We start from the raw sequence: 27,864 nt of genomic DNA on the forward strand, positions 1-27,864 counted from the left end.
GGGGGGAGCAGCCGGGTGGCCTCCTGAGGCTCCCCCCCTTCCAGCCTCTAGTGCTGGGCCACTAGCCAGGCTTTTAGTCAGGAACAGCGAAGGTCCTGGGCTTTCTGACATGACCCTGTCATTCCTCTCCCGTCTGAGCAGCAGGATGACTCCAGCAGCCTCCTGAGGCCGACCGTCCTCGGCGATGGCTGTGACAGCCGCAGTCACCAGATTCCCAGGTAAGCCCCCCGCCCCACCCTCCACTCGGTCCCAGAGCTCCCTTTCTCTTTAGGCCCTCCAGGCCAACGTGAGTCACTGCCAGGCGAGTGTGCAGGGGTCCCCACGCCACAGCCTCTCGCTGGGCTCTTCCCGATGAGTGGTGGCCGTGTGTGCAGCTAGGACACCCTTTCTGCTCCAGAGCGTGGGCTGGCCTCTCAGAACCCTCCCCGCACTGAGCAGGCCGGAGTAGCCACATATTGCCGGCTGTGCCCAGCCCAGGGGATCCTGGACCCCTGACTCCACCTTCTCTAATGTACTCAGGACTTGCATGGAATACAGTGGAGATAGACTAGAATTACCCATGGAAATGGTGTGGCCCCTCTTGATGTTCAAAGGGGAGCAGTCCGTGCTCAAGGGAGCTCCCCCCCACAGTGCTCCCAGGGAAGCAGTGGGCAGAGGGGACCCGGGCCCGCTGGGCCCATACCTCACCTCCCCATGTGGTCTCGCGCATGCAGGGGCACCAAGGCTGACCCCGACGAGGGCTCTTTCTTATACACGCTGCCTGATGACTCGAGCCACCAGCTGCTCCAGGCCCACCAGGACTGCCACCACCCCCAGGAGCAGCCTGCTACATCCTGCCAGTCAGGACTGAGGAGTGGACCCCAGAACCCTGGGCTGGAAGTGACGTGGGACCACCTTTTTCATCGAGGTCTGTGCCAAGAGCAGGGCAGGGAGTGAAAGAGGGTGGAGATAGATGAGGGCAGGCGTCCACAGCCCGGGATATAGACGAGGGCAGGCGTCCACAGCCCGGGATATAGACGAGGGCAGGCGTCCACAGCCCGGGACAGAGGACGAGGGCAGGCGTCCACAGCCCGGGAAATAGACGAGGGCAGGCGTCCACAGCCCGGGACAGAGGGCGAGGGCAGGCGTCCACAGCCCGGGAGATAGACAAGGGCAGGCGTCCACAGCCCGGGAGATAGACGAGGGCAGGCGTCCACAGCCCGGGAGATAGACGAGGGCAGGCGTCCACAGCCCGGGACAGAGGACGAGGGCAGGCGTCCACAGCCCGGGATATAGACGAGGGCAGGCGTCCACAGCCCGGGACAGAGGACGAGGGCAGGCGTCCACAGCCCGGGAGAGAGGACGAGGGCAGGCGTCCACAGCCCGGGACAGAGGACGAGGGCAGGCGTCCACAGCCCGGGACAGAGGACGAGGGCAGGCGTCCACAGCCCGGGATATAGACGAGGGCAGGCGTCCACAGCCCGGGACAGAGGACGAGGGCAGGCGTCCACAGCCCGGGACAGAGGACGAGGGCAGGCGTCCACAGCCCGGGAGATAGACGAGGGCAGGCGTCCACAGCCCGGGACAGAGGACGAGGGCAGGCGTCCACAGCCCGGGACAGAGGACGAGGGCAGGCATCCACAGCCTGGGATATAGACGAGGGCAGGCGTCCACAGCCCGGGACAGAGGGCGAGGGCAGGCGTCCACAGCCCGGGAGATAGACGAGGGCAGGCGTCCACAGCCCGGGAGAGAGGACGAGGGCAGGCGTCCACAGTCCGGGACAGAGGACGAGGGCAGGCGTCCACAGCCCGGGATATAGACGAGGGCAGGCGTCCACAGCCCGGGACAGAGGACGAGGGCAGGCGTCCACAGCCCGGGAGATAGACGAGGGCAGGTGTCCACAGCCTGGGACAGAGGACGAGGGCAGGCGTCCACAGCCCGGGACAGAGGACGAGGGCAGGTGTCCACAGCCCGGGAGATAGACGAGGGCAGGCGTCCACAGCCCGGGAGAGAGGACGAGGGCAGGCGTCCACAGCCCGGGATATAGACGAGGGCAGGCGTCCACAGCCCGGGAGAGAGGACGAGGGCAGGCGTCCACAGCCCGGGAGACTTGAGGAGGGGCAAGAAGTCCCTGGAGGTGGTGCTTGGGAAGGAGCGTCCCCCAGCGACTCGCCGCCCTCTGCCTGCCTGAAGGCCTTGTCGCTCTGGGGGGCATCCCGGCTGGGTCCTCCACCATGGCCAGCTGTGTCCTCAAGGGCTGAGGGAAAGGACACTTTCTCATCTCAGAGCAGGAAGTGCTTTGGTCTCTGCCTTTCAAGGCCATTCACAGATTCCTCTGCCTCTCATCAGAAGAAGTGTTCTCTAATCACTCCTGAATACCTTGCTTTGTTGAGTCTTGTCTCTTAATTAAGGACTAAGGTTACAACAATCCTGAAGGAGCCAAGTTCTGGCAAACATCACCCCTAACTCCCCGTGCTTCCTTGGAACTGTTTTCTCCACGGGGCTCGGTGCACGCCGGCCCCACCTCACCGTCTTCCCTGCGCAGCTTCTTAGAAATCCGTGGACACTTGGATCGGTGCAGAGGCTTGGATAACGTTTCCCAGCCTCCCTGGTGTGGATGTGGGTCCACATGGAGATCCTCAGCCCTGTCTCTGGGAGGTGAAATTCACCCCCTAGTGCCGCCAGACCCAGCATCTACCTCACCCGGGGGAGGAACTCGAAGGGGGTGACCAGAAGGGGAACCAGCAGCCCAACTCTGGAAGGAGCAGGGCTTTCTTCCACATTTATGGGTTAAGCTGACCTCATCTGCCCCAGGGTACAGGCCAAGTGCTGGAGAGTCTTCATGGTCCTACCACTGAGCATGTAGGTGGCCTACCCCACGGCTGTGAGAGACCTTAGAGCAGGGGTCCCCAAACTTTTTACACAGGGGGCCAGTTCACTGTCCCTCAGACCGTTGGAGGGCCGGACTATAAAAAAAACTATGAACAAATCCCTATGCACACTGCACATATCTTATTTTAAAATAAAAAAACAAAACGGGAACAAATAAAATATTTAAAATAAAGAACAAGTAAATTTAAATCAACAAACTGACCAATATTTCAATGGGAACTATGCTCCTCTCACTGACCACTAATGAAAGAGGTGCCCCTTCCGGAAGTGCGGCGGAGGCCGGATAAAGGGCCTCAGGGGGCCGCATGCGGCCCCCGGGCCGTAGTTTGGGGACCCCTGCCTTAGAGGAAGCAAAAATGACCTTGTCATGGCTGTAGGGTTGTCCCTCCTTTAGGGTCAGTGTAACCAGCTCCCATCACAGATAGAGATGCCCCTAAGACCTCTGAGCGTTGATTCCTGGCATCTGGGTTCTAATGTTGCCCACTTTTCTCTCCCTTCAGGGCCGCCGTGCTGCTTGGGCCTTGTACCGGTTGAAGAAGTGGACAGTCCTGACTCTTGCCAAATGAGTGGAGCAGAGTGGTGTCCCCAGCACCCCACAGGGACCTATGTGGGACAGGAGCTTGGGAGACAGTTCTCCCCTAGCCCACCAGTACATGTATCTTTTGAAACACCACCCCCCACAATTTAGGCAGAAGCCAGTATTCCAGAAAGACTATATATTGTCATTTTAAAAAAAAGACAGAGAAAATTGGTATTTATTTTTCTATAATAGCCATATTTATATATTTATGCTCTTGTAAATAAATGTATATGTGTCTTTATAATTCTGGAAAGACATAGGGAACCTTACCCATGGAGCTTTGAGAAGTAAAAACAAGCCGCAACGTAACAGGAGTGAACCAGGAAGGAAGAACACAGACCGGCCAGCCCCCAGACTGTGGAGGCGGCTTGGAGGCTGCAAGGGGCCCACAGAGCAGCGGCTGAAGGGAAGGCTCCCAGGCCCGCTGTGTGAGATGACCACGAGGACAAAGCAAAGGCCATGGGATCACAGGCTGGGGACACTTGTGAAAATGGCCAAAACTGGTGCCACAGGAAACGTTTCCAGAAGATGCCCGTGAGAATGGACTCAGATGTGTACAGAACTATAAGCATTAACAAACCTTCCAGAATCAATAATCTGTGGCAACATATCTCTGTAAAAACAAACACTGTAACTTCTAAATAAATGTTTAGTCTTCCCTGTAACCTTCAGCTTAGTCACGTATGAGTCAGCTTTCTCCTTAGACGTTAGGAATCAGTCTTCGAGTAGCTGAAGAAAATACCGCTTGTCGTGTTTTCAGGTCGAGAGAGGGGACCTGGAAAAGGTAGATGTTTCCAGTATTTGTCTTTGTAAATACTGAATGTCAGCTGTGCGTTTAACGTGAAATGCAGTAGTAGCTCGATAGTCCAAGAGGATGAGAGTGCAAAGGAAGTGGATTCACAGCTCTTTTATTGACAGGACTTAAGGTACAACTTGGTCTCATCAAAGGCATATATTTCGATATAGGTGTATGTGTGTGTGTTGAAGACCAAGTATTTTCTCCATTTAGTTGTGTTCTGCTACACATGAACACGTGGTACCTGATGAAATTCACTTCCCTTCTTCCCAAAGATATACCAATATTGCCAGAGGAGTTGACTCCCTGGTTGATATTTTAAACATTTACTTACTTCTTGCTGTCCAACCACAGGATCCTCCTTTATACCTGGAACTAAATAGAGGCCGAAGCTTGCAGTGTATCCTGTTCATTTCAGTAGAGTTGGGTTACAGATGAAATGCCACTTGAGATCATCTTATGAAGAGGTGTGCTGTCAGACTGGCTTCTAACTTTGTCACGAATTTCATAGGAGAGCCCCAGGATCTGGCAATCTAGGGCAAGCGCGCCCTCTGCTGGCCAGAAGAAATGGGGTGCCCGCTGGTAGACGGTTTGCATCCTTTATCCATCCAAAACTAAATTGGGAAAACTCATTGAGATGCAACAGGATTTTCAGAAAAATATTTTAAGAATAAAAAAGAAAAGGAATTGAAGTAACATGGAAATTATAGGAAAGGAGAAGTAGAGCAGGTAACAAATAAGATGTGACTTCAGACACAATCGCCTCCAGGAGAGATAGCGCTATTGCTCTCAATCTTCAGTTAGCTGATTAATTCAGGGGCCCTCAGATCTGGCCTGGAACTCACCGTCTAGCCCGCTGACTTTTACATGGGGCCGGACTCATGTTCTCAGTGATCGTTTTTCCTGCCAATGCCTAAAAATTCGGGTAACCAAAAGGAAAAAAAATTCCTAAAACCTTTAGAATGCTTTCTTGCAGTTTGCGATATAGCCTTCTGAGACTTCATATTCAATCTAGTTAGTAATGGATCAGTTCAATAATAGATGTTGGGTGCTACATGACTGGATCTCCTTTTAGACTTTTAGATTAGTTTACTTAAAAACAACAGGATTGTTGAAGGAGACAAACAATTTCTGGTGAATTTTCTGTCCAAAATATTGGATGGATTTGAGAAAAGAAGCCAACATAAAAGAGCCAGGGTCTTCATCTGTTCTCTTGTGGAGACCGAATGGAAGGGAGGGTAAGGCCCCCTTTCTTACGCAAAACAGCAATCTCTTCCTTTAAGGCCAAAATCCTTGCTGCCTGGAGTCGGACCAACTCAGTGACCTTCTCTCTTGCCACAATATCGGCTTTCCGAGAGCTCTGAAAGGCGTTGCCCTGTTGAAAGAAAGACACCTCCTACTTTAAGCATCATTTGGGGTGTGAACATTTCTGTCCTTATATGTCTGTTAGGAGTGCTGCTTTACAGTCACTTTAAACAGCCACTGCTCCTATTTCAAGGGCCTTCGTTCTTTCACTGAAATCCCACTATTTAGAAATGTGTCCCTTTGGGCTAACAACTTTCAAAATGCAAATATCTTGATGGGTAATTCATTAAGCTACCTGCCACTCATACCTTAGAGGGCTCATGACTGGCATCAGAAGAGACAAGGCGCTTTTCCTTTTTCTGGACAGAGCCATGGTCATATTTTCTTTCTTTCTTTCTTTTGTATTTTTCTGAAGTTGGAAACGGGTAGGCAGTCAGACAGACTCCCACATGCGCCCGACCGGGATCCACCCGGCACGCCCACCAGGGGGCGATGCTCTGCCCATCTGGGGTGTCACTCTGCCCATCTGGGGCGTCACTCTGCCACAACCGGAGCCATTCTAGCACCTGGGGCAGAGGCCAAGGAGCCATCCCCAGCACCCGGGCCAACTGTGCTCCAATGGAACCTCGGCTGCGGGAGGGGAAGAGAGAGACAGAGAGGAAGGAGAGGGGGAGGGGTGGAGAAGCAGATGGGCGCTTCTCCTGTGTGCCCTGGCCAGGAATCGAACCCGGGACTCCTGCATGCCAGGCCGATGCTCTACCACTGAGCCAACTGGCCAGGGGCGGTCATGTTTTCTTTCCCAAACTGAAAGCATCTTTATTTCCTTATCTGATTGCATCCAGTCCAGACAATTGTCTGTGCTTCAGACCTCACTTTTAGGAAGGCCTCCTTTGCCCCAGGGAGTAGGCTAAGATTTCCTGGTCTGTGTTCCTCTATCAAAATAGCCATCATCAGCTACTGCAATCATCAGATTGAACCATTTGACATTTGATCACTTTCTAACCTAAACAAAGTGGCAGTTTGTTATGCTTCAACCTAAATGTTTGATATCTTTCTTGCAAGATCCTGTGCCTCTTAGAGGTGGGGCCTAGTGTGCCTGGCTCTCACCACTCTGCCCAGCACTCACCTGAGCTGGGAATGTAAGTAGATGCTCAATAAAATTTGAATGCATGCTAAAGGAAGGGACCTACCGCTTAGCCAGTGTCCACTCTGCCAGGTACTTCTCATACACTGTCTCATTTAATCCTCACAACAACTCTGTGAACTAGAGGGTGTTTTTCCAGTTTTACAGATACAGGGAATGAGACTGAGAGATTCGTGAACTGGCCCAAGTGACTATATTATTAAGGACTGGAAGCAGGGTTACACCAGCCTACCTAAAGCCAAAAATCTCTGATCTGTCCACTGCCCTCTCCTATGGCAGACCTTCGTGTAAGTGGGGGTTACTGTTACCCAACAGCTTCTCTCTTGTCTGCCTTTACTTTAGAGGCTGTGAAAGCTAAGCCCTAACATTACCCCATTTCCATTCCAGCTAAGGTTAGCTAAATGAATATAAGCAAACTTATGCTTTCTTAATGAAAACCACATAAGAGGCTGGCATATGCATGTGAAACAGCGGAGGCAGCCATCTTGTGACTGAAGAGAACTTCAAAGAATCGGAATCACAGAACTGCTGACATCCTAGACCAGGGGTCCCCAAATTTTTTACACGGGGCCAGTTCACTGTCCCTCAGACCGTTGGAGGGCCGGACTATAAAAAAAAACTATGTGCAAATCCCTATGCACACTGCACATATCTTATTTTAAAGTAAAAAAACAAAACAGGAACAAATACAATATTTAAAATAAAGAACAAGTAAATTTAAATCAACAAACTGACCAATATTTCAATGGGAACTATGGGCCTGCTTTTGACTAATGAGATGGTTAATGTGCTCCTCTCACTGACCACCAATGAAAGAGGTGCCCCTTCCAGAAGTGTGGCGGGGGCCGGATAAATGACCTCAGAGGGCTGTATGTGGCCCGCAGGCCGTAGTTTGGGGACCCCTGTCCTAGACCCACTAAGTCAAACCCCCTCAAGCTGTCCACTCTAGACTTCTTAAGAAAAATGATCCCTATTTAAGCTACTTTCAATTGGACTTTTGGTTACTTGCAGCTAAATACATGTAGCTGCCCAGTCATTTTAAAGTCACCTTAATCTTCCTTCATTCTCCTCACCATATCCAGACAAATTTTGCCTATTCTTACTGTGAAAATTTTTGACACAAGCTTCTTGCCGTCTGCCTCCCAATTCATGCCAAGATGATTGTAAGAATAGCAGCAATGAAGTCAGCTTTGGAGGTGGACCTCATTTTAAAAACTTACGACCTGTGCATTAGTTCAGAAAGTTTGATCAAGCTACTTAACTACTCTGAGCTTTGGGAATAGTCTTTTGAAGATTAAATGAGAAAGCCTATGTAAAGAGACATACACTATTTCCCCATTCAGCTGATCTTCTACCTCCAAACTCTTTCCAATCTATCTGGACTTATCAAAGCATATTAAGTCAACAAAAGCTTACTGACTGCTTCCTCTGTGAAGTTTTTATTTATGTATCAACTTTCTCCAGTACTGCCTTGATTTTCCACTCAAAAATTCTTTAGTAGATAAAGGTCCCTCAACTTTCTGATTCTAAGCTTCCTCTCATAGCTCAGGGCCAGTTCAAAGCTTCCCAAATCCTCTTATTCACTCTCCATGGGATAAATCATATTCTTTCCTTCTTTTGGACTTTTGCTTGGACCAGAGATTTTTAAACTCAAGCATGCATCAGAATCCTGGAAAGCCTGTGAATGTGCTTTGATGCTGTGCCTCTCCCCAGCCCCCTTCCGGCTTCTGATGCAGTAGATCTGGGCTGGGTCTCAAGAATTTGTATGTCTAACCCTTTCCCCAGATGATGCTGATACTGTTCATCAGGAACCACACTACAGGAACTCCTAACATAGACCATATCCAGGGTGCTTAAATAAACATGAAGAGAATCATGAGAAGCAGATGGCAGTTTTGCAGAATCTATTATAAGAATATGAGATATGGTTTAGAGCAGTGGTAGTCAACCTGGTCCCTACCGCCCACTAGGGGGCGTTCCAGCTTTCATGGTGGGCGGTAGTGGAGCAACCAAAGTATAAGTGAAAAGATAGATCTAACTATAGTAAGTTGTTTTATAAAGATTTCTTCTGCCAAACTTAGCAAAAATCTGACATAAAGTACTTGGTAAGTAATTATTATTATATGCTTTAACTTGCTGTAACTCTGCTTTATAAATTTTATAAAGTAAAGTTACTTCCCTACTTTATAAATCACCATTACTGTGGAACCAGTGGGCGGTTAGAAAATTTTACTACTAACAGAGATACAAAAGTGGGCGGTAGATATAAAAAGGTTCACTACCCCTGGTTTAGAGTATGTGTTAGGTATCTGGAGGGCAAGGCTTGAATAGGGTGAGTCGTTATTAATAAGTAGTCTCCACCACATATTAAGTAGCACTATGTTAGGCTCAATTAAATATTAAATAAGAACAAGCTGAAGGCCCTAGTAAGTTACAAGTGTTTTAGTAAGGTAAACATGTGAGATCCCACAAGTGAAGATGCCCATTTTAGGTCAAATGAAATAAGATAATGGAAATGGATGCTTGACACCAAATTTAGGTAGTAAGTATACTAGTATTATTTATACCTAAATAACCCTACCTCTCTGGGGCCAAGGCAAACCCTGTAGATGAGCACTTATGTAAGTTCATGGCACCCAAGAGGAATGCAATGAAACTAGCCCCTCAGGCTGACTGCAACAGGGCCAGTATCAACTCAGTGTTCTCAGGGACCCAGGGGCGATGAGAAGTGGTCTAAGATCAAGGTTTGTTTAATGCCAACACCTGATATTCCTGTGAATCGCTACCTTCACAGAACTTCCCCAGTTTAACAAAGGGTCTGAAGAAAAGAAGCCTACCTGTTGGTTCTGTAGTGTATTCAACCGAGAATCAAGTTTCTTCTTTTCAATACATAGACCATTCATCAGGTGAAGCTTTTCGGTGTGTTCTTTTGTCTTCATCATCAGTTCCCATCGCGCTTGAGCAATCTTTTCCTACCGGGGCAGGAAGATTCAAAATGGATTAAGTGGATGAGAGGAAATAGAGAAAAATGAATGGCCAAAGTAGATCAAAACTGTCAGGCAAATGGAGTGATATGCACACAGACAAATATCATCAGAAAAGGGTATGAAAATGCAATCTGAAGCGACTGCATTGGGTCTGGTTTGACTGGAGAAAAGAATTATTTAAGTATGATCATGTATAAAAGTAGGTAAAACAAGATAGACATCGATATCATTCTCTTGTTGAGGAATGAAATTAGTATGCATACCGAGTGTTGGTATTCATTAATTAAAAAGAATGATCATTTAAGAGGGAACCTTTCATATACTGCTCTTTCCTAGTCTTGGCCCAGGGTCCTCCGATTCCCTGAATGGCAATGCATCTGCTACTGGCTTTCCTTTGTTCTCTTATTGCCCCAACAAATTATTTTAGATTCCACATCCAGCATTCCCCTGACCAGTCCCATTGACACGAACACTTAAGTAATTTACTTATTCACAGTAGAGTGGCATTCTTGGATTAAAAAAAAAAAAAAAAAAAAAAGATCAGACAAGATAACACTAGGAACCTCTCTAACTTCCCTATCTACTAATGAAATAAGGCAGTAAATTGGAGAAGTCATATGACTTGTTGGCTTATAAAGTCTTTATAGAAGCTCCAGTCTTTGAATCAGGCTGTACCTGTGGCACTGCCTCATCTCCTGGCTCCAGGAACAATGGAGACATTAACATCTAAGACCCTACCAGCCACATAGTCCACACCTTATAAAACTTATCACTCAGATGTTTTCTAAGCTCCAGATTGTAACAGCACATAAAAGCTATATAGAATAATACAGTTAGAATTCTCAGAGTATAGCAGTTCCATTTCTAACACTGTTAAAGCATTTATCCATTAATGTAGACCTCAAAATAAAACCTCTCTAACCTTTCGTGCCATTTTGCCATCATGCTTACATGTACTCTGGACCCCAACCCCCGGTGCTGGTGGTTTCAACCCAAGATAGACTAGTCCCTCCAACTGATAGAAAACTAAGGAAGTCAAGATAGACTTAAGATGAGAAGATCACAGTGGAGGGGTAGGGCAGGGGAGCGGGGCTCACAGACCCATCTCCGGAGACACAGATGCTTCACAGGAACCACATACAGCTCACCAGGATTTCTTGCCTCCACCTAGACTGAACCAAAGTAGGTCATCTCCCTCCTCATCCTCACCTCCCACTTCTTCATTTCCTTTGCATTGAATAGCTCCTTTCGAAGTTTTTTGATCTTGAGTTCTTCAAGTGTTGTATTCACAGAAAGTGTCTGAAGAGCTGCTAGGTCTATCACACGACCAAATTTGCTGATCATTAGTTGACGGACTGTTTCTTCCATTTCTAAAAAAAAAGACAGTTACTATCAGGTTGTTCAATGGCTCCCATTGTTATTAAATAAACAATAACCAATAACAAGAACATTCTAAGGAAAGGCTTTTGTAAAAAGATGGAAAAAGGTTTTATATTATCAGCTGATTTTTCCTCTAACTTTTCAGCTACTACTTTCTTCACTTAAAATGCCCATTCCGGTATTATCTACTTCACACTCATCTTTGCCAACTGGCTTACACAATCCATTCATACTGTGAATGGACTGCAACTAGACTATAAATTCTTACAGTTTAAATTCATATTATTATTATTATTATTATTATTATTACTATTATTATTATTTTGTGATGGAGAGACAGAGAGAGGGATAGAAAGGGACAGACAGGAAGGGAGATGAGAAGCATGAATTCTTCATTGCGGCTCCTTAGTCTCCTTAGTTGTTCATTGATTGCTTTCTCATATGTGCCTTGACCTGGGGTGGGGGGTGGAGGTGGGGCTCCACCTGAGCCAGTAACCCCGGGCTCAAGCCAGTGACCATGGGGTCGTGTCTATGATCCCAAGCTCAAGCCAGCGAGCCCGTGCTCAAGCCAGATGAGCCTGGGGTTTGGAACCTGGGTTCTCCATGTCCCAGTCCGATGTTCTATCCATTGCACTACCTCCTAGTCAGGCTAAATTCATTTATTATTGATCTCTATAGCATTAGTGTAGGCATTTAACAAAAGTTTCCATCTTACTTCAAGTAAAAATTTAAGTCCTTGTGGTGTTTCACAAGGTCCTACATGGTCTTCCTGCCCTGCCCATGTCACCTCTCCTCCCTCCTTTCTCACATCTCTCTATTTACACCATACATGCTGGACTTCTTTTTGCATCTAGACTATTCCAGGCTCACTCCGTCTCAGTTCCCACCCTCTGGAATGCTGTTTCCCAAACAACCACGTGCCCAGTCCACGTGCCCATGAGACCTGTGAAAGACTCATTTCTAATACATTCAATACTGAAAGTGTAACTAACAGCAGGTCCATCTTACAGAGCCGCCGCATCTTAGCAGGTAGGTCACCTTTCCAGAGAGCGCTTCCCATCCTCCTGTGGATCTCAGCATTTGACCTTCCCAGTCCTTTTGAAATGTTTCTGTTTAACAGTTCATCTCCAACTAACATGCAGTGTATTTTATTTTTATTTACTGTCTTTCCCCAATGTAAGAATGCTGGAACACCTGGGCAAAATTCCATTAGTGGGGTCGGAGCACCTCACGAAAATGTAATCTTGTAACAAGACTTTCTCAGTCACAAACTGAAGGCCCTACCGGTATAACATGACAAAATTCTGTTACAGTGTGGAAATTGTATGCACGTATCATTGTTATGGTTGAATTGTTATAGTATAAGTGGCTAGTCTGCCATTTTGCACAAACAAGGGAGGGGCTATTTATTTCTATTCTGTGTGAGTAGTGACACCATCAACTTATATAATGCAGTGGCCATGACAATCCGAGATGCAAAGGAAATGGTTAAATTATTTGCTCATATGTGTGGCTAGCCTATGCCGGCCCCTTTGCCCCTCTTAGTAAGAATCTGGACTCCTGTCCAGCTACCCCACACAAGGGGGCAGCCTCTCCCATGGCGATGCACCAGGGCATGGACTCTGTCCCTTGCTGTTCCCCATGGGGAGCTAGCCTCCTGCCCTTCTCCTGACTCCGTGAGACCGGCGGGTTTTCACTGGAGACTCAAGGCTTCTGGCACACTCACCACCCACCTTGCCCAAGGCTGTGAGCTGTGCTCTCCCTGGATTGGAGTGAACTCACCCTTCTGATCCCCTGTTCTAGACTCTCCTCTTTTTCTCCTTTGGGTCTAGGGATGGAGGAAGGCAACTACAAGAAAACTGGTAGATTTCATCACTGTTAAACCTATTTTTCTCTGGGTTACAGGAAAAGAACCCACTCCTAGTTTCACACTCAGAGTTAGGAAATGAGTCTTTAACCGGATTCACAATTTGCTTTCAGAAAATAGTCTGGAGATGAGAGAAGACCTGAAAGTCACTGAATAAAACTCTTACAACATAAAACTTTAAAAAAAAAAATTCACACTCCAAAAGTGTGATACGTCATTTCATCTTCTTCACACATTTCCAAACTGAGTTTACCCAAATAGAAACAAGCCTCCTCATTTTTATTCTAGTTTATTCCTTGGTTGGATGAATAGCACCTCCATATACAAACAACATTCACAGGCTCCAGAAGCCAAAGGAATGTGAACTACATAAGAAACATTAGAACCTCAGGATTGACACCTGAGAAAACTGTCTCAAATAAGTGCTCTGCAAACATGGAGCACCGACATGTGTTTTCTTTATTTATAACCCAACCACCCACAAAGGCAGACCATCAGCACTCACTGGAAATCGGCCTCTACAAACCCATGCAACTTGGATTGGTTGACCAGCATATTCTTCCCATATTTTTCCTTTTACAAATTTTCTTTTAAAAAATTATTTAATTGTGGCAAAATACCCATAGCAAAAAATGATACATTTTTAAGTGTACAGTTCTGTGGTATTAACGTAGATGCTATGGTATTGGTAGTATTATTCTTATTAAAGCTGGAATACTTCATCACTTATACATATATTCCATATATCAAATATTATAGAAAGTATTTTGAAATAAAATAATCTTACACTGTATCTTATACCATCTACCACAATTCCAGATGGATAAAAAATGCAACTGTGAAGAACACTAGTAAAAGAGGGCACTATAGAAAAATACCTTTATGACCACAAAATAGAAAAAGATTTAACACACACAATGTACAAACCATAAACAGATTGATTAAATGAAACTATATTAAGATTTAAAAGATACACTAAACAAAGCAAAAGGCAAACCACAAACTACTAGAGATTTAAAGTGTTTAATGAACAAAGAAAGAATATAGAAAGAACTCCCTACAATTAATATAAAAAAATAAAAATAAAAAATGGGTAAAGGATCTGACAGGCAAGTTACAGAAATGGAAACACAAATAGACGTATGTCAGCCTCACCAGAATCAAGAAAACATGAATAAAAACCATAATGAAATACAATTTAACATCCACCAGGTTGGCAAATATATTCAAGTCTGATAGTATCAGTGTTGATAAGAAGATGAAGCCTAAGCAATTCTCTCTCACTCACTGGGGTGGGGATGAGAGTGCGGTAGGGGGAAGCTACTTCTTTAGAGGGCAACGTGGCACCACTCCGGAGAGCTGCAGATGTACCCACCCCCCTACGACCCAGAGACCCCATCCTGGGGTTCCCCTTCTCACACACGCACACAGGGAGATGTATACAGGAAGGTTTACTGTCACACTATCTGTAATCATCATCATTTAGAAATACTCTATCAATAGGACAATGAAGAAGAAAGTCCCTTTACAGTGCTACAATGGAGTATTGTAATAGCACAGTGATTTTCAACCCTTTTCATCTCATGGTACACATAAACTAATCACTAAAACTCTGTGGCACACCAAAAAATTTTATATTTTTTGCCAATATGATAAAAAAAAAAGGCATAATCTTGATTCATTCACACTAGACAGCCATTGTGTTAGCTGTTGTAATTTTATTATTTGACAATCTAAGGGAAAAGAGGTCAGTATCCCTGACTAAATTGTCAGGTATTGCATGTTTTAAAATTCTTGCAGCACACCAATGTGCCATGGTACACTCACTGAAAATCACTGTAATATAGTTAATATTAATTATTGTAGCATATGGATAACTCTAAAAAATTTGTTTAATAAAGTGAACTATAAAATTACATGAATATATATAGTATTACAGTTAAAAGCACACAAAGCAGTTTCACATACTGTGTGTGGACATGTACAAATATATGTGTACTCACCTGGTACTTGATCCTGGCGAAGGAGACAGCAGAATAGCATCAGAAAGAAAAGGGACTTTTACTGTACTGAAAATAATTCATATAATAATACTTATCTCTTTTAAATATGATAGTGATCATTTAATCATATCAGGAGAGATATTAAGTAGGAAAATGAGAAGGTGTTCTTGTTTTATTTCTTAAGCTTGGCAGTGGTACATGGGTTATTACTCTATTAGTCTATATTTCATATATATAAAACCTTTTATAAATCAGGAAAATAATTTATATAATAATACTTATCTCTTTTAAATATGATAGTGATCATTTAATCGTATCAGGAGAGATATTAAGTAGGAAAATGAGAAGGTGTTCTTGTTTCCGCTTGATTCTCTGATTACTTCCTATTTTCGAAGCTGGAGACAGTCACATGAGAGTTCCTTTTTATCAGTAAATATTACTTATTAGTAAATATTAATAAATATTAGTAGGTAATCGACAGGCTAAGTTACTCACTCTGTATAGTTTTTACCATCTCTCTCTTTTCTCGAAAAAGCTGTTTACGTCTCTGCCGGAATTCTATGTTAAGTTTTTGCTGCTTGGAATTCTCCTCCTGGAGTTGTACGATTCGTTCCTGCAGCTGTCCCAAGGAGTGGTTAGAAAAGACCAAAGTTCCAGAAAGATCACTGGGTATTTCTCCAGATATCACATGCTCTATCTAACAAAAACAAAACAAAAAATCAACTAAATGTAAAGTCATGGAAAGCACAAGAGAAGCACTTCCTTCTGTTCCTTGTGTAGGTCACTGTCTTGGGGACTTGTTCTCACCACTAAGTAAGGTGAAGCAGGAGGCTGCCTTCAGGTAGTAAGCCACGTTATATCCCTCTGGGGACAGTCAATCTTCGCATACAGAGCACGGGTAATATCTACTGTATAATGATGGAACCAACATTTCCAGGTTGGCCCAGTAGGCAAATTGCTACATACAGCTAACACTGTTTGGGTCAGGTTCTACAGAGCAAATTAAACCTGAAACATCACTGAAGGCAAAAATGACAAAACTGCCCCTGGCCGGTTGGCTCAGCGGTAGAGCGTCGGCCTGGAGTGCGGGGGACCCGGGTTCGATTCCCTGCCAGGGCACACAGGAGAAGCGCCCATTTGCTTCTCCACCCCCCCTCCTTCCTCTCTGTCTCTCTCTTCCTCTCCCGCAGCCAAGGCTCCATTGGAGCAAAGATGGCCCGGGCACTGGGGATGGCTCCTTGGCCTCTGCCCCAGGCGCTAGAGTGGCTCTGGTCACGGCAGAGCAACGCCCCAGAGGGGCAGAGCGTCGCCCCTGGTGGGCGTGCCAGGTGGATCCCGGTCGGGCGCATGCGGGAGTCTGTCTGACTGTCTCTCCCCGTTTCCGGCTTCAGAAAAATACAAAAAAAAAAAAAATGACAAAATTGAAACTGTCCTACTTAGGGCACATCCTAGGAGGGCAGGGTTCTTGGTGGGGTGGGGTGGGGTGGGGAGCAAAACATTAATGCTGGGAAAAATAGAAGGCAGCAGGAAGAGAGGAAGACCCCTACGAATGACTGACTCCATAAAAGGAACCATAGGCCTGAGTCTGCGGGAGCTGAGCCAGGCTTTGAGGACAGCATAGGACACCGAGGACATCACTCATTCTTAGGGTCGCCCAGAGTCAGAGCCAACTCAACAGCACGTAACACAGACACATAACATATGTAAAACTGATCTTGGGGTTTGTTTTGTTTTTTCCTAAAATACAGCGTTCTCTCTTTACCTGAGAAAACCCATTATGATGGACCTCTTCTCTCATGGATACATGTCTCTCTATTTGAATATGTCATAATTCAGGTGGAGTGTGGAAAAAAAGGAGAAAAAAGAATATTTTTCTTTTGTTTTGACTTTTCTAATTAATGAGTAGAAGTTAAGTGAAGATAATTCTTGCATCATTAGTTCACATCTATTTAAAGATGGTGAGAGGCCTGGCCTGTGGTGGCACAGTGGGATAAAGCATCGACCTGGAATGCTGAGGTCGCTGGTTCAAAACCCTGGGCTTGCCTGGTCAAGGCACATACAGCAAGCAATCAATGAACAATTAAAGTGAAGCAACTATGAGTTGATGCTTCGCACTCTACCCCCCCTTCTCTATAAAATCAATAAATAAAATCTTTAAAAAGTAAAATAAAGATGGCGAGAAAAGCGATATATGTGCAAGTTCCAAGATTTCAACTGGCAAGCTATTCCATTCCTAAGTCATAGACCCCTCACCCTCCAGACCTGAAATGACTCAACTGCCAAAGTTGAATAGCAGGCCACAGGGAAATACACAAGTTTTGATGTTACAGTTTTATAACAATCTGAGAATGGAGAAGAAAATGTCCCTGTCATTCTACAGGGACAATTGTCTGCAGAGGACTGCTGTTCTCCCCACAAGTGAGCCATGAATCATCCTTTGGAAAGGTCTGGGTGTGGTCATTCTGCTCATACAGGGCATGGTGGGGGCAGGGGAGCCGGCCCACTGGACCCATCACCTGGTGCAGCTTGAGCGGAATTACAACCAGCAGTTCATTCAGCCGCTGCTGCTTCTCTCGTTGATATGCCTCCAGGGCCTCCTCTGCAGCATTCAGATTCGTCACCACAGTTTTGACCTGTAGGAAGCCCCATGAGTGAGATGTTGACAAGGTTCAGCCAACACAGAGCCAGGGTGGTAAAAGAGGGCATCTTGGAAGGCAGTAAAAGCACGAGGGTCTGATTTTCTGGGCTATGATTAAATGGATGAACCCAGTTTGCAGCCCAGAAATGTACATATGGTCACCCTGCTAAGTGATGATCACCACCACTTTTTCAATCACTCCTATTGTCCAGGTTTGGTGACTGTGAGCTCAGAAGGCATGTCCTCTTCATCCTTCTACTTTCTGCATGGAAAAACTGCACTCAGTATGTAATCTCTTTGTCAGAATGGTTTGAATCTTGTTTGGTCATAATGGACTCAACAAATGAGGGGCAATCTTTAAAGTGATAAAACTACTAACTAAAGTATTTCTGATGCACATTCTTCATTGCCTAAAAAACTTCGAAGTTTTCCAAATTATGTCCGATTTGAAAGAGGAGAAGCATTCTGTCAAAAATATTTCTAAATATGAATCAAGTTAAATGATTTTGCTGTAGAAAAGATACTTAAGAAGGAAACTGAGCAGGTAAGGCAGAAATATTAATCAATATATCAATAATTATGCCAAAAGTTTAGCTTACTGTTCTCCAACATAGGAAGCACATTCCCCAGACAGTGAAGGGAGAAAATATCTGAGTTTCTATTTCTAGTTACTTTTATATTATTCTTCATGATTTCTGTTTTTGTGAATGTTTCATAATATACAAAATAGAGTTGACCCTTGAACAAGCAGGGGGTTAGGAGTGCGACCCCTGCACAGTTGAAAATCTACATATAACTTGTCAGCCCTCCACATCCACGGAGTCCCAACCACAGGTCAAAACTACTGTTTTCAATCAGCAGCTGGTTGAATCTACAGATGCAAAACCTGAAGATATGGAATTTACTGAAAAAAAAAATCTGCACTATAAGTGAACCTGCACAGTTCAAATCTGGGTTAAGAGTCAACTGTATATTAGTACAATAGTTCATAAATACAACTTATAAATAAATATACATTTATGGTATAGGTACACACTCCATGAATTTTTTTTTTTTTTTTACATACAGAAGTATGTAATCAAAAAAGTTTGGGAACCAATGATTAAGTAAAGAAAGTCCAATGGCCCCCACCATGACTGTGCTTGAAGAAAAAGAAAACTGGACTTAACATTTGAAATACTTCTTCTCTTTGGGGAAGTCCTAAACTGTCATTGCTAGGAAATGGCAGTATCACAGCAGGGAGGACATGCAGCATATGGGAAGAAGATAAATAGATCTGGAAAGGCAAAGCACCATACTTTTTTGGACAATGTATCATACTCCTTTTTGAAGTTATCAATAATTTTCTTTTCTTCTACTAAGGCCTCCTCAATGTCCAGCCTTTTCTCTCGAAGTTGAAGCGCCAGTTCAAAGAGACCCGCATCACAATCTGAAAAGACATTCAAATTGAAAAAGAAACCCCATTTATAACAGAATGTAGTAATACTGCAAGTGGGGAGTGTAGAGCTTCAGAATTATTAATGTCCACTGGTGAATCTACTCTAGCAAGTTTTCATTTTACTTAGGGCTCCATTATTCCAGGTAGAAATAAATGATTAATAGTTGTGACAGTAATTAGAATACTAGTATGGATGTTCTGAGCAGCACTCTGAGCCAGGTTTTGTGGTAGGCCCCCCGTGTTCATGATCTCATTCAAGGCTCACGGGCCATGCAAGGTAGTGACTATTGTTTTCATTTCACAGGGGGAGACCCTAAGTCTCAGAGAGGCCATGTAGCTGATAACGTGACAGAATGGGACTTAAATGCTGTGTCTTATATTAATTTCCACTCTATCACACTAACAGCCACATTTACCCACCAAGTAATAAAGAATGTGAAAAATATAACAGAGTACTATAATGAAATTCAGGAACCTTTACTCTGGCCTAGTTTTACCACTAAAACTAGCTATGAGACTGCCAAAGGCACTGAGTCCTAATACACTGCTCACAAAAATTAGGGGATCAGGGGACATACAGATACCCCAGTACTTTCAGCCTTTTGTACAGTGCATTTTCACCAATGAAATAACAGTTGGTTTTTGCATCTCAGTTGCATAATCAAACAACTTTCTTTGACTTGTCATTTGCTTTTCTGATGTTCTTATTTAATAAAAAAAAATCAAATGCTTCTTTTTTTTATCACTTCATATTCATTTTGAAATATGCCCTAATGTTCATGAGCAGTATATAAAACAAAGAGTTGCACTACAAGGCTTTTTAGCTCTTTCATTCATAAAGATGATTTTATGAAGACTCTAACTTTCAAAATCAAAATTATTTAAAATTTATTTGGAATTAAACTTAAAAGTTTGACAAAGTTTTATCATTTATATGAAATTACTAGAAGAAATTTTAGACGAAAAAGAAATATTTTTTCTACTGAAACATTTATCTACTGAAACTATGAGTATTGGTCTGGATGTTTCAGACTGGTTTCAGCAGTGGAAACTGTGACTATCTAAAAGCCACCCTTTCCTGAGATGTTATTATGCAGCAATTGAGAAGACAAAAACCCCAACGAAAACCTTCTTGGTAGAGTCAATCCATGGTCACTCTTCACAACTCACTTGTTGGGCAGATAGAATAATCAAAGACCTCATCTTCAGATTCGGACTCGTCTTCTTCACTCTCCAGGCTAGATTCATCCTCACTCTCCTCATCTTCATCTAAAAAGGGAGTAAAACACTGTTAACACATGGAAGTTCCTGTGTTAAGCTAAATCTCAGATTTTTAAAATAAGATATTTTCAATCAATTAACTACTAGGAAAATAACAAAAAGCAAGAAATTACTGAATATTTTTAGAAGAGTTTAAAATGGTTAAAGATATAGAGGCCACAAACTCAAACGCCTGCAGAAGGTTGTGCAATTCATTTCAATCCATCGAGTCAGAGGGGATTGAGACCAAGATGCACACTGTTTATGCCATGACCCACCTAATACATATTTGATTACATAGGTCCGTAAGTCCTAAATCAGTATGCCTGAAAGCAGAGATTTTCACAACTTACCTGAATGCTACTTTTAGTCTTTATTTAACCTACTCAGTGTGAATATTCATGTGTTGGCTGCAGAAGTAATGAGATGTTTGATTTAGAGATCCTGCAGAAAACCCTGCTGGGAGTTGGTTGACGGAGACTCTCTCCTTTGACTAAATTTGAGTCCGCTCTCTCTGAGTCCTCTTTCTGACAAGTCCTTGTTCTTTTGGCTCTGTCCTTGGCCCACTTAGTCCAGTTTAAGGAAGAATCCACTACGTCAGTTTAGTAAAAGTTCTCCACCCCAACTTTCTTCTTCCCGGCCACAATATCTTATCCTTTTGACCTGTGCCTTCAGCCAAAGTCCTGTTAGGTCGGTTTAGCAAGGACTTACCTCTTAGTAATTTTTTATCTGCTGACTCCCACCCTGCTCCTTGGCTAAATCTCCACTTGTCCTTGGTGTAAACAGAGTGGAGCTGATTTTTCTTCCTTTCTACACAATCCCATTGCATTTCCCCCCTAAATAAAGTCTGCCTCATTGTTCTTTAACAAGTCTTATGAATAATTTAACAAGCGCTATGAATGATTTCTTTAATAATGTCATATCCAATACCTTTCATAAAATATATTATTTTTGTGGCAGAGACAGAGAGAGTCAGAGAGAGGGACAGACAGATAGGGACAGACAGACAGAAAGGGAGAGAGATGAGAAACATCAATCCTTCGTTGTGGCACCTCAGTTGTTCATTGATTGATTTCTCATATGTGCCTTGACCAGGGGGCTACAGCAGACCGAGTGACCCCTTGCTCGAGCCAGCGACCTTGGGCTCAAGCTGGTGAGCCTTGCTCAAACCAGGTAAAACTGTGCTCAAACTGGCGACCTCGGGGTCTCAAACCTGGGTCTTCTACATCCCAGTCTGACGCTCTATCCACTGCGCCACCGTCTGGTCAGGCAAAAAATTTTGAATTCTAAAACACATCTGCCCCCAAGAGTTTTGAAGAATGAATTGTAGGCCTCCCCTACCCAACTCTGCCCCATTTTCTTTTTCTTTTAATTTTTTATTTATTAATTTGAGAAAGAGAGGAAGGGAGAGAGTGAGGGGAGAGAGAGAAGAACTTTGATCTGTTCCTGCTTGTGCCCTGACGGGTGGTCACACCAGCAAGCTCTGGGCTTCAGGACAATGCTCTAACCAACTGAGATACCCAGGCTGCCCTATTGTCTTCTAAAACATCTTGAGGACCTCTGTGAATGACAGATCGCCAACTGGAAATTTCTATTTTACCAAACATCAAATTAAAGATAAGAGATGGACCTCATACTCTCTAGAAGATTTCTTTTTTTTTTTTTTTTTCTTAAGCTGGAAACAGGGAGAGACAGTCAGACAGACTCCCGCATGTGCCCGACCGGGACCCACCCAGCACGCCCACCAGGGGCGACGCTCTGCCTTCCAGGGGGCGATGCTCTGCCCATCCTGGGCGTCGCCATGTTGCGACCAGAGCCACTCTAGCGCCTGGGGCAGAGGCCACAGAGCCATCCCCAGTGCCCGGGCCATCTTTGCTCCAATGGAGCCTTGGCTGCGGGAGGGGAAGAGAGAGACAGAGAGGGAAAGCGCGGCGGAGGGGTGGAGAAGCAAATGGGCGCTTCTCCTGTGTGCCCTGGCCGGGAATCAAACCCGGGTCCTCCGCACGCTAGGCCGACGCTCTACCGCTGAGCCAACCGGCCAGGGCTAGAAGATTTCTTAAATATAAGCTCTCTCTTAATATTAAGTGATCTTTACCAACTTTTGAAATAAAAGACCAAAGTTTAAAATTAGACCTTAGAATTCTTACATAGACTCCTGCATCAAGGGCAGTGAAGTAGGTCTACTCTTTCCTATTTCTCCCGCTAAATACAGCTAAGCTCTGGACATTACAAGTAGAACAAACATAAGACTCTGAAAAGCGGAAAGAAGGCAGAACCACTGTGCACCGCAGAAGCCGAGAAACAACACTGTGATGAGCAGTCTGGGTCTTCTTTTTGCCTCATATCTCAGATTTGGAGACGAATAAGTTGGTGACTTAGAAACCTCAACCAGTTCAGACACAGAAAGACCCAACAAGAACCTGGTTTTTTTGGCCAAATCACCAGGCAGGAGGCAGCTAGCAAGACTTTTAGACAATACCCTAAAACCACAGAAAATAACCTGTAGTCCCACTCCCACCCACATCAACAAGAGCCAAGTGCGGAACCTGGACATCCACCCTTGCAAAGCTGTAATGAGGCACACCAACATTCCCACAAGGATGGTGTCAGAAGGCGGCCAAGTAGGGAGGAGGGGTTTTTATTCCTGCTAGCTCATAATCGGCCTCCTTTTCCTCCATTAAGTTGTTGGTAGATATTCTATGGGTAGCCTGGACTTCCCTTCTCACCTGGCAGTAACAAGGTTCCCTTCGAACTCCCCACAGAGGGTATATCAGAAGAATCCTGATGGAGAATCAGGACTTTCACTATTGCCCAGAGGTGCCAAGGCAATCCCCAACATTTCGACAGTCAAGATTACAAAGGGGGGCTGGAACTCCCATCTGCACCCAGCAGTAACAAGGAGATCCTCCTCCCCTGGGTGACAGTGAAGGCTGCATGTCCCCACCTGGCAGAAGTAGCAGGCATCTACCCCTTTCTCTGGCAGAGCAGTATTAGAGAAAGTCAAGAAAAACAGAAGATTGTAATGATCTAGAGTCTTGTAACATAATATAAAAACTTCCAGGTTTTAGTATCAGGATACTACCAGCCTCAGAATGTGAATTAGGAAGTGTTCTCTCCTCTTTGATTTTCTGGATGATATTGTGTAAAATAGTGATAATTCTTTAAGCGTTACTGGAGGAGTTCTCCAGTAAAACTATTTATACCAGTAGGTTTCTTCAAGGGATTTTTAACATTACAAAGTCAATGTTCTTAATACCTGTAGTTATCAAATTATCTACTTCATATTAGATAAGTCCTGGTAGTATTTTTGTGTAATTGGCCTATTTCATCCAAGTTGCCAAATTTTTGTGTATATGGTAATTTTATTTCCGAGTAATCTTTTAATATCTGCAGTGTGGGTCTGTATTGATATCACCTCTTAAATTCTTGATCTTGGTACCTGTTATGTCCTCTTCCTAATTCTTTTTTTTTTTTTTTTTTTACTCTTGCTAGAAGTTTGTCAATCAGTTGATTTTCTTGAAAACAAACCAGCTCTTCATATAAGTGACTTTCTCTATTGGTTTTCTGCTTTCAGTTTTATGAATTTCTGCTCTTATCTTTACTGTTACTTTCCTTCTGCTCACTTACTTTGGGTTTATTTTGCACTTCTGTTTTGAGGGAAGAGCTTAAATTATTGGATTGAGTGGATTGAGACTTGTCCTCTTTTCTAATTTAGTGTTATAAATTTCTCTCTCAAAATTACTTTAGCTGTATTCCAAAGATTTTAAATAAATTACATTTTTATTTTCATTTAGGTCAATGTAGTTTTTTTCTATTTTTTATTTTTTTATTGGTTGATTTTAGAGAGAGAGAAACATCAATCTGTTCCTGTATGTGCCCTGACTGCGGATCGACCTAGCAACCTCTGCACTTCCAGACGATGATCTAGTTCAGGGGTAGTCAACCTTCTTATACCTACCGCCCACTTTTGTATCTCTGTTAGTAGTAAAACTTTCTAACCACCCACCTGTTCCACAGTAATGGTGATTTGTAAAGTAGGGAAGTAACTTTTCATTATAAAATTTATAAAACAGAATTACAGCAAGTTAAAGCATATAATAATAATTACTTACCAAGTACTTTATGTCGGATTTTCACTAAGCTTGGCAGAATAAATCTTTATAAAACAACTTACTAAAAAGATAGTTAAATCTATCTTTTTATTTATACTTTGGTTGCTCCACTACCGCCCAACATGAAAGCTGAAACACCCACTAGTGTGCGGTAGGGACCAGGTTGACTACCACTGATCTAGTCAACCAAGCTATCCAGTCAAGGCAGCCAACGTAGTTTTAAAATTCATACTGAGATATCTCTGGATTCTGTGGATTATATAGAAGAGTGTTGTTTAGAACTGAGTGTTTTGAAATGTTTCTGTTATCTTTGTTACTGATTCCTAGTTTGATTTCTCTGTGGTCAGAGAACACATTTTATATGATTTTAATTCTTTTAGTTGTTGAGATTTGTTCATAGTCTAATTTGTTTATGTTGGTATATGTTCTGTGGCCACTTGCAAAGTGTGTATATTCTGCTCTTTGGGGTGAAGTGCTATATTACTGTCAATTAAATCCTTTTGGTTGATGGTGCTATTTAGGTCTTCTTTATTCTTATTGATTTTTGGTATAGTTTTTCTTTTAAATGTTAAAGAGGGGGGTTGAAGTCTTTAAATATAATCATGAATTTGTCTGTTTTACCTTTCATTTCTATCAGTTTTTGCTTCACATATTTTGTATCTCTGTTGTTTTATGCATATATACTTATAATTGCTATGTCTTCTTGGGAGATTGACACTTCCATCATTATAAAAGTTTCTTCTGTCTCCAGTAATTTTCTTTGCTCTGAAATCTACTTTATCTGCTATTACTTAGCTACCCCTGCTTTGATTTGATTCATATTTGCATGGCACATCTTTTATATATTTTCAAGCTGATTGTACATCTAAAACATTGTCTGATGTGGCAGCGAAGAAAAGTGATTCTTCATATCCTCTCCTCTTTAAATTTCATGCCTCTACATTGTCTATGTTGTGGTGAACAATATAGACAATTTATCCATTTCATGCTAATGAAAGAAAGCATTATCATATATAAGGAAAAAAAATACAAACCGGCATCATTTTCAACCTCCTTTTTCTTTATCCGCTTTATCTTCTTCTTTAGGACCTTCATGAGGAAGCCGGCAAATTTATTATTTTCTCCAAGGGCTGTTTGGAAACCAGCATAGACAGCCTTTTCTTGGTCCTGGAGCCTGGTGATTTCATTCTTTTTCTCTTCCATATCCTTAAGAATTTCATTTATTCTCCACTAAATGAGAAAGAACAAGAACAAATGAAAACATTTCTGATAAATCAGGTTCAGAGAACAATGTGCATCACAATGTAAGGTACAGTGTACACCCATTTTAAAGCTTCTTAGTAGAAGTTTACATTTCTAATTTTTCAGAGACATCCATTTATTTATAAGATTAAAATTTGTAATTCTTTTTTAAAAAGGTACAGTTGTAATTAAAGATCAGTTTTTTAATGTTTGGGATCTTCAAAAATCTAAATTAAATAAATCAAAATTTTTATTGATAGTGTGGATGTCAACAAATATATTTGCAGGTGTGGTCTCAAAAACAAAATTTTTTTCATAGCTATATACAGGAGTGGGCAAAAGTAGGTTTACCATTGTGAGTATGCAAAACAGAGCTATTCTTGTATTATTTATCAATTATTGTATTATTTATTTGTATTACAACTGTAAACCTACTTTTGTCCACCCAATATAACAGCGGTTCTCAACCTGTGAGTCGTGACCCCGGCGGTCGAACGACCAAAACACAGGGGTCACCTAAAGCCATCGGAAAATACATATTTAAAAATGTATTGTATAACCGCTGCCATATAACAACTAAGAAAAGTACACGTTATATCTTAGTGAAGCTGAAATATCTAAAACCTGATGTCTCTATTCAGTATGTAATATCTGTCTAATAGAATCTTTCTTTCTGTAAGACAAAGAGAGATGGTATAATTTGCCTCTTTAAATTTAATATATATAAATAAATAATTTCCTTTAATATTTAATTATACAGTACTCTAAAACTAGCTATCATATTTAAGATACTCACCAACTTCTTTTTCAGTTACATTCATAAGGTTAGCATGCAATCAAAACTCAACTTCACATGGTAGGTAGTAACAACAAAAACAAAAACTTTTGAAATCCATAGATAAACTAAGCTCACTTTTGAAAATTTTGTTCTACCTTATATCAGATCAAATTCACTAAAAAAAATCTGACTCACTTCTCTCTGACCAAGGATTCCAAAAACAGAGAGCAAGCCGGAATAACAGGGAAAAGAAGAAAGAGAAGACAAGAAAGAGATGAGGACTAGAAAAGAGGGGAGATTAAGTTGAGAAGAAGAAAAGAAGAATCAAATTCGTCTCTAACTGAGGGCACAGCCAGCTAGCATTCTCCTGCCCACTCATACTTGCATATCCTGTTCCTCTTTGTCTAATGAGTTAACACGCTCTTGAAGTATGTTCTCCTGTTTTTCAAAATTCTTGAGGAGAAGCAGTTCTTGAAATAATGTGACATGGTGTAGGTCGGATAATTTCATCTGAGTATCTAGTTTCAGTTTCTGATGTCTCAGGAGATGGAATTCTGCATCAAAAGTGACAATCAGTTCTTTGATCTGAGGTGGAAAAAGATTTGAGGATATGTTAGAACAAATAAACATATTTTAAAACTATTTAATAATACTAATCTGTTTGGGTAAAAAAAATTCTCATTATGCCCTTAATATTTAATGAGAATTATATAGATTTTTGTGATTGTGTCTAGTCATATAAATCATTCATCAATGGTCTTAAATTTACATAAATTAATTTTATTTAGTAGTAGAAATTCTGTAACTATCGTTCTTCCAACTATTTCTCTACCATTGAAAAAGTCATCAATCAAGAATGCCCCTCTTGTTGTACTGAATGGTATATGTCAGAGACTATGAGCTCTTTGTGGGAAGTGTTTATATCTACCTCCATGGATAAATCCTCACATTATTTCTACATGGCCTTTCATACAGTCAATACTAAATAAAGATTTCTTTCAACTTCTTTTTTTTTCTATTTTTCTGAAGGTAGGGGGCAGACAGCCAGGCCCCTGCATGTGCTTGGCCAGGATCCACCTGGCATGCCCACCAGGGGCAATGCTCAGCCCCTCTGGGCATTGCTCTGCTGCAATGGGAGCCATTTTAGCACCTGAGGTGAAGGCCATGAAGCCATCCTCAGCGCCTGGCCCATCTTTGCTCCAATGGAGCCTTGGCTGCAGGAGAGGAAGAGAGAGATAGAGTTAAAGGGGGGAGGAAGGGGGGAGAAGCAGATGGGCGTTTCTCCTGTGTGCCCTGGCCGGGAATCAAACCCAGGACTTCCACACACCAGGCCGACGCTCTACTGCTGAGCCAACCAGCCAGGGCCTCCCTCAACTCCTTATTGTGAAAATTTTCAAACTTGCAGAACAGTAAATATTTTTAAATAGATAAATATAATCACAAGAAACCCACAAGAAACCTAT

At 43.0% G+C, this 27,864-nt stretch overlaps 2 protein-coding genes across 3 annotated transcripts in view; one reads left to right on the forward strand and one right to left on the reverse strand.

Moving 5' to 3' along the window:
• BOC (BOC cell adhesion associated, oncogene regulated) overlaps positions 1–5,494 on the forward strand; it is an 82,010-nt gene extending 76,516 nt beyond the window's left edge. Inside the window, 3 exon segments of the mRNA XM_066346885.1 lie at positions 142–218; positions 714–907; positions 3,372–5,494. Of these exon segments, the coding sequence (XP_066202982.1) occupies positions 142–218; positions 714–907; positions 3,372–3,559 (459 nt within the window). The 3' untranslated portion in view covers positions 3,560–5,494.
• Positions 3,777–27,864, reverse strand: part of CFAP44 (cilia and flagella associated protein 44) — a 168,000-nt gene continuing 143,912 nt past the window's right edge. For both annotated transcript variants that reach the window (XM_066346884.1, XM_066346883.1), the window contains 9 exons: positions 26,783–26,986; positions 25,416–25,611; positions 20,180–20,278; positions 18,870–19,000; positions 17,450–17,566; positions 15,429–15,630; positions 10,893–11,053; positions 9,534–9,668; positions 3,777–5,622 (listed from right to left, as the gene is read on the reverse strand). In XM_066346884.1, the coding sequence (XP_066202981.1) occupies positions 5,449–5,622; positions 9,534–9,668; positions 10,893–11,053; positions 15,429–15,630; positions 17,450–17,566; positions 18,870–19,000; positions 20,180–20,278; positions 25,416–25,611; positions 26,783–26,986 (1,419 nt within the window). In that variant the 3' untranslated portion in view covers positions 3,777–5,448. The remainder of the gene's footprint in view (positions 5,623–9,533; positions 9,669–10,892; positions 11,054–15,428; positions 15,631–17,449; positions 17,567–18,869; positions 19,001–20,179; positions 20,279–25,415; positions 25,612–26,782; positions 26,987–27,864) is intronic.

This window comes from Saccopteryx leptura, chromosome 8 (assembly GCF_036850995.1).
Source record: "Saccopteryx leptura isolate mSacLep1 chromosome 8, mSacLep1_pri_phased_curated, whole genome shotgun sequence".
In the NCBI taxonomy this organism is placed as follows: Eukaryota; Metazoa; Chordata; class Mammalia; order Chiroptera; family Emballonuridae; genus Saccopteryx; species Saccopteryx leptura.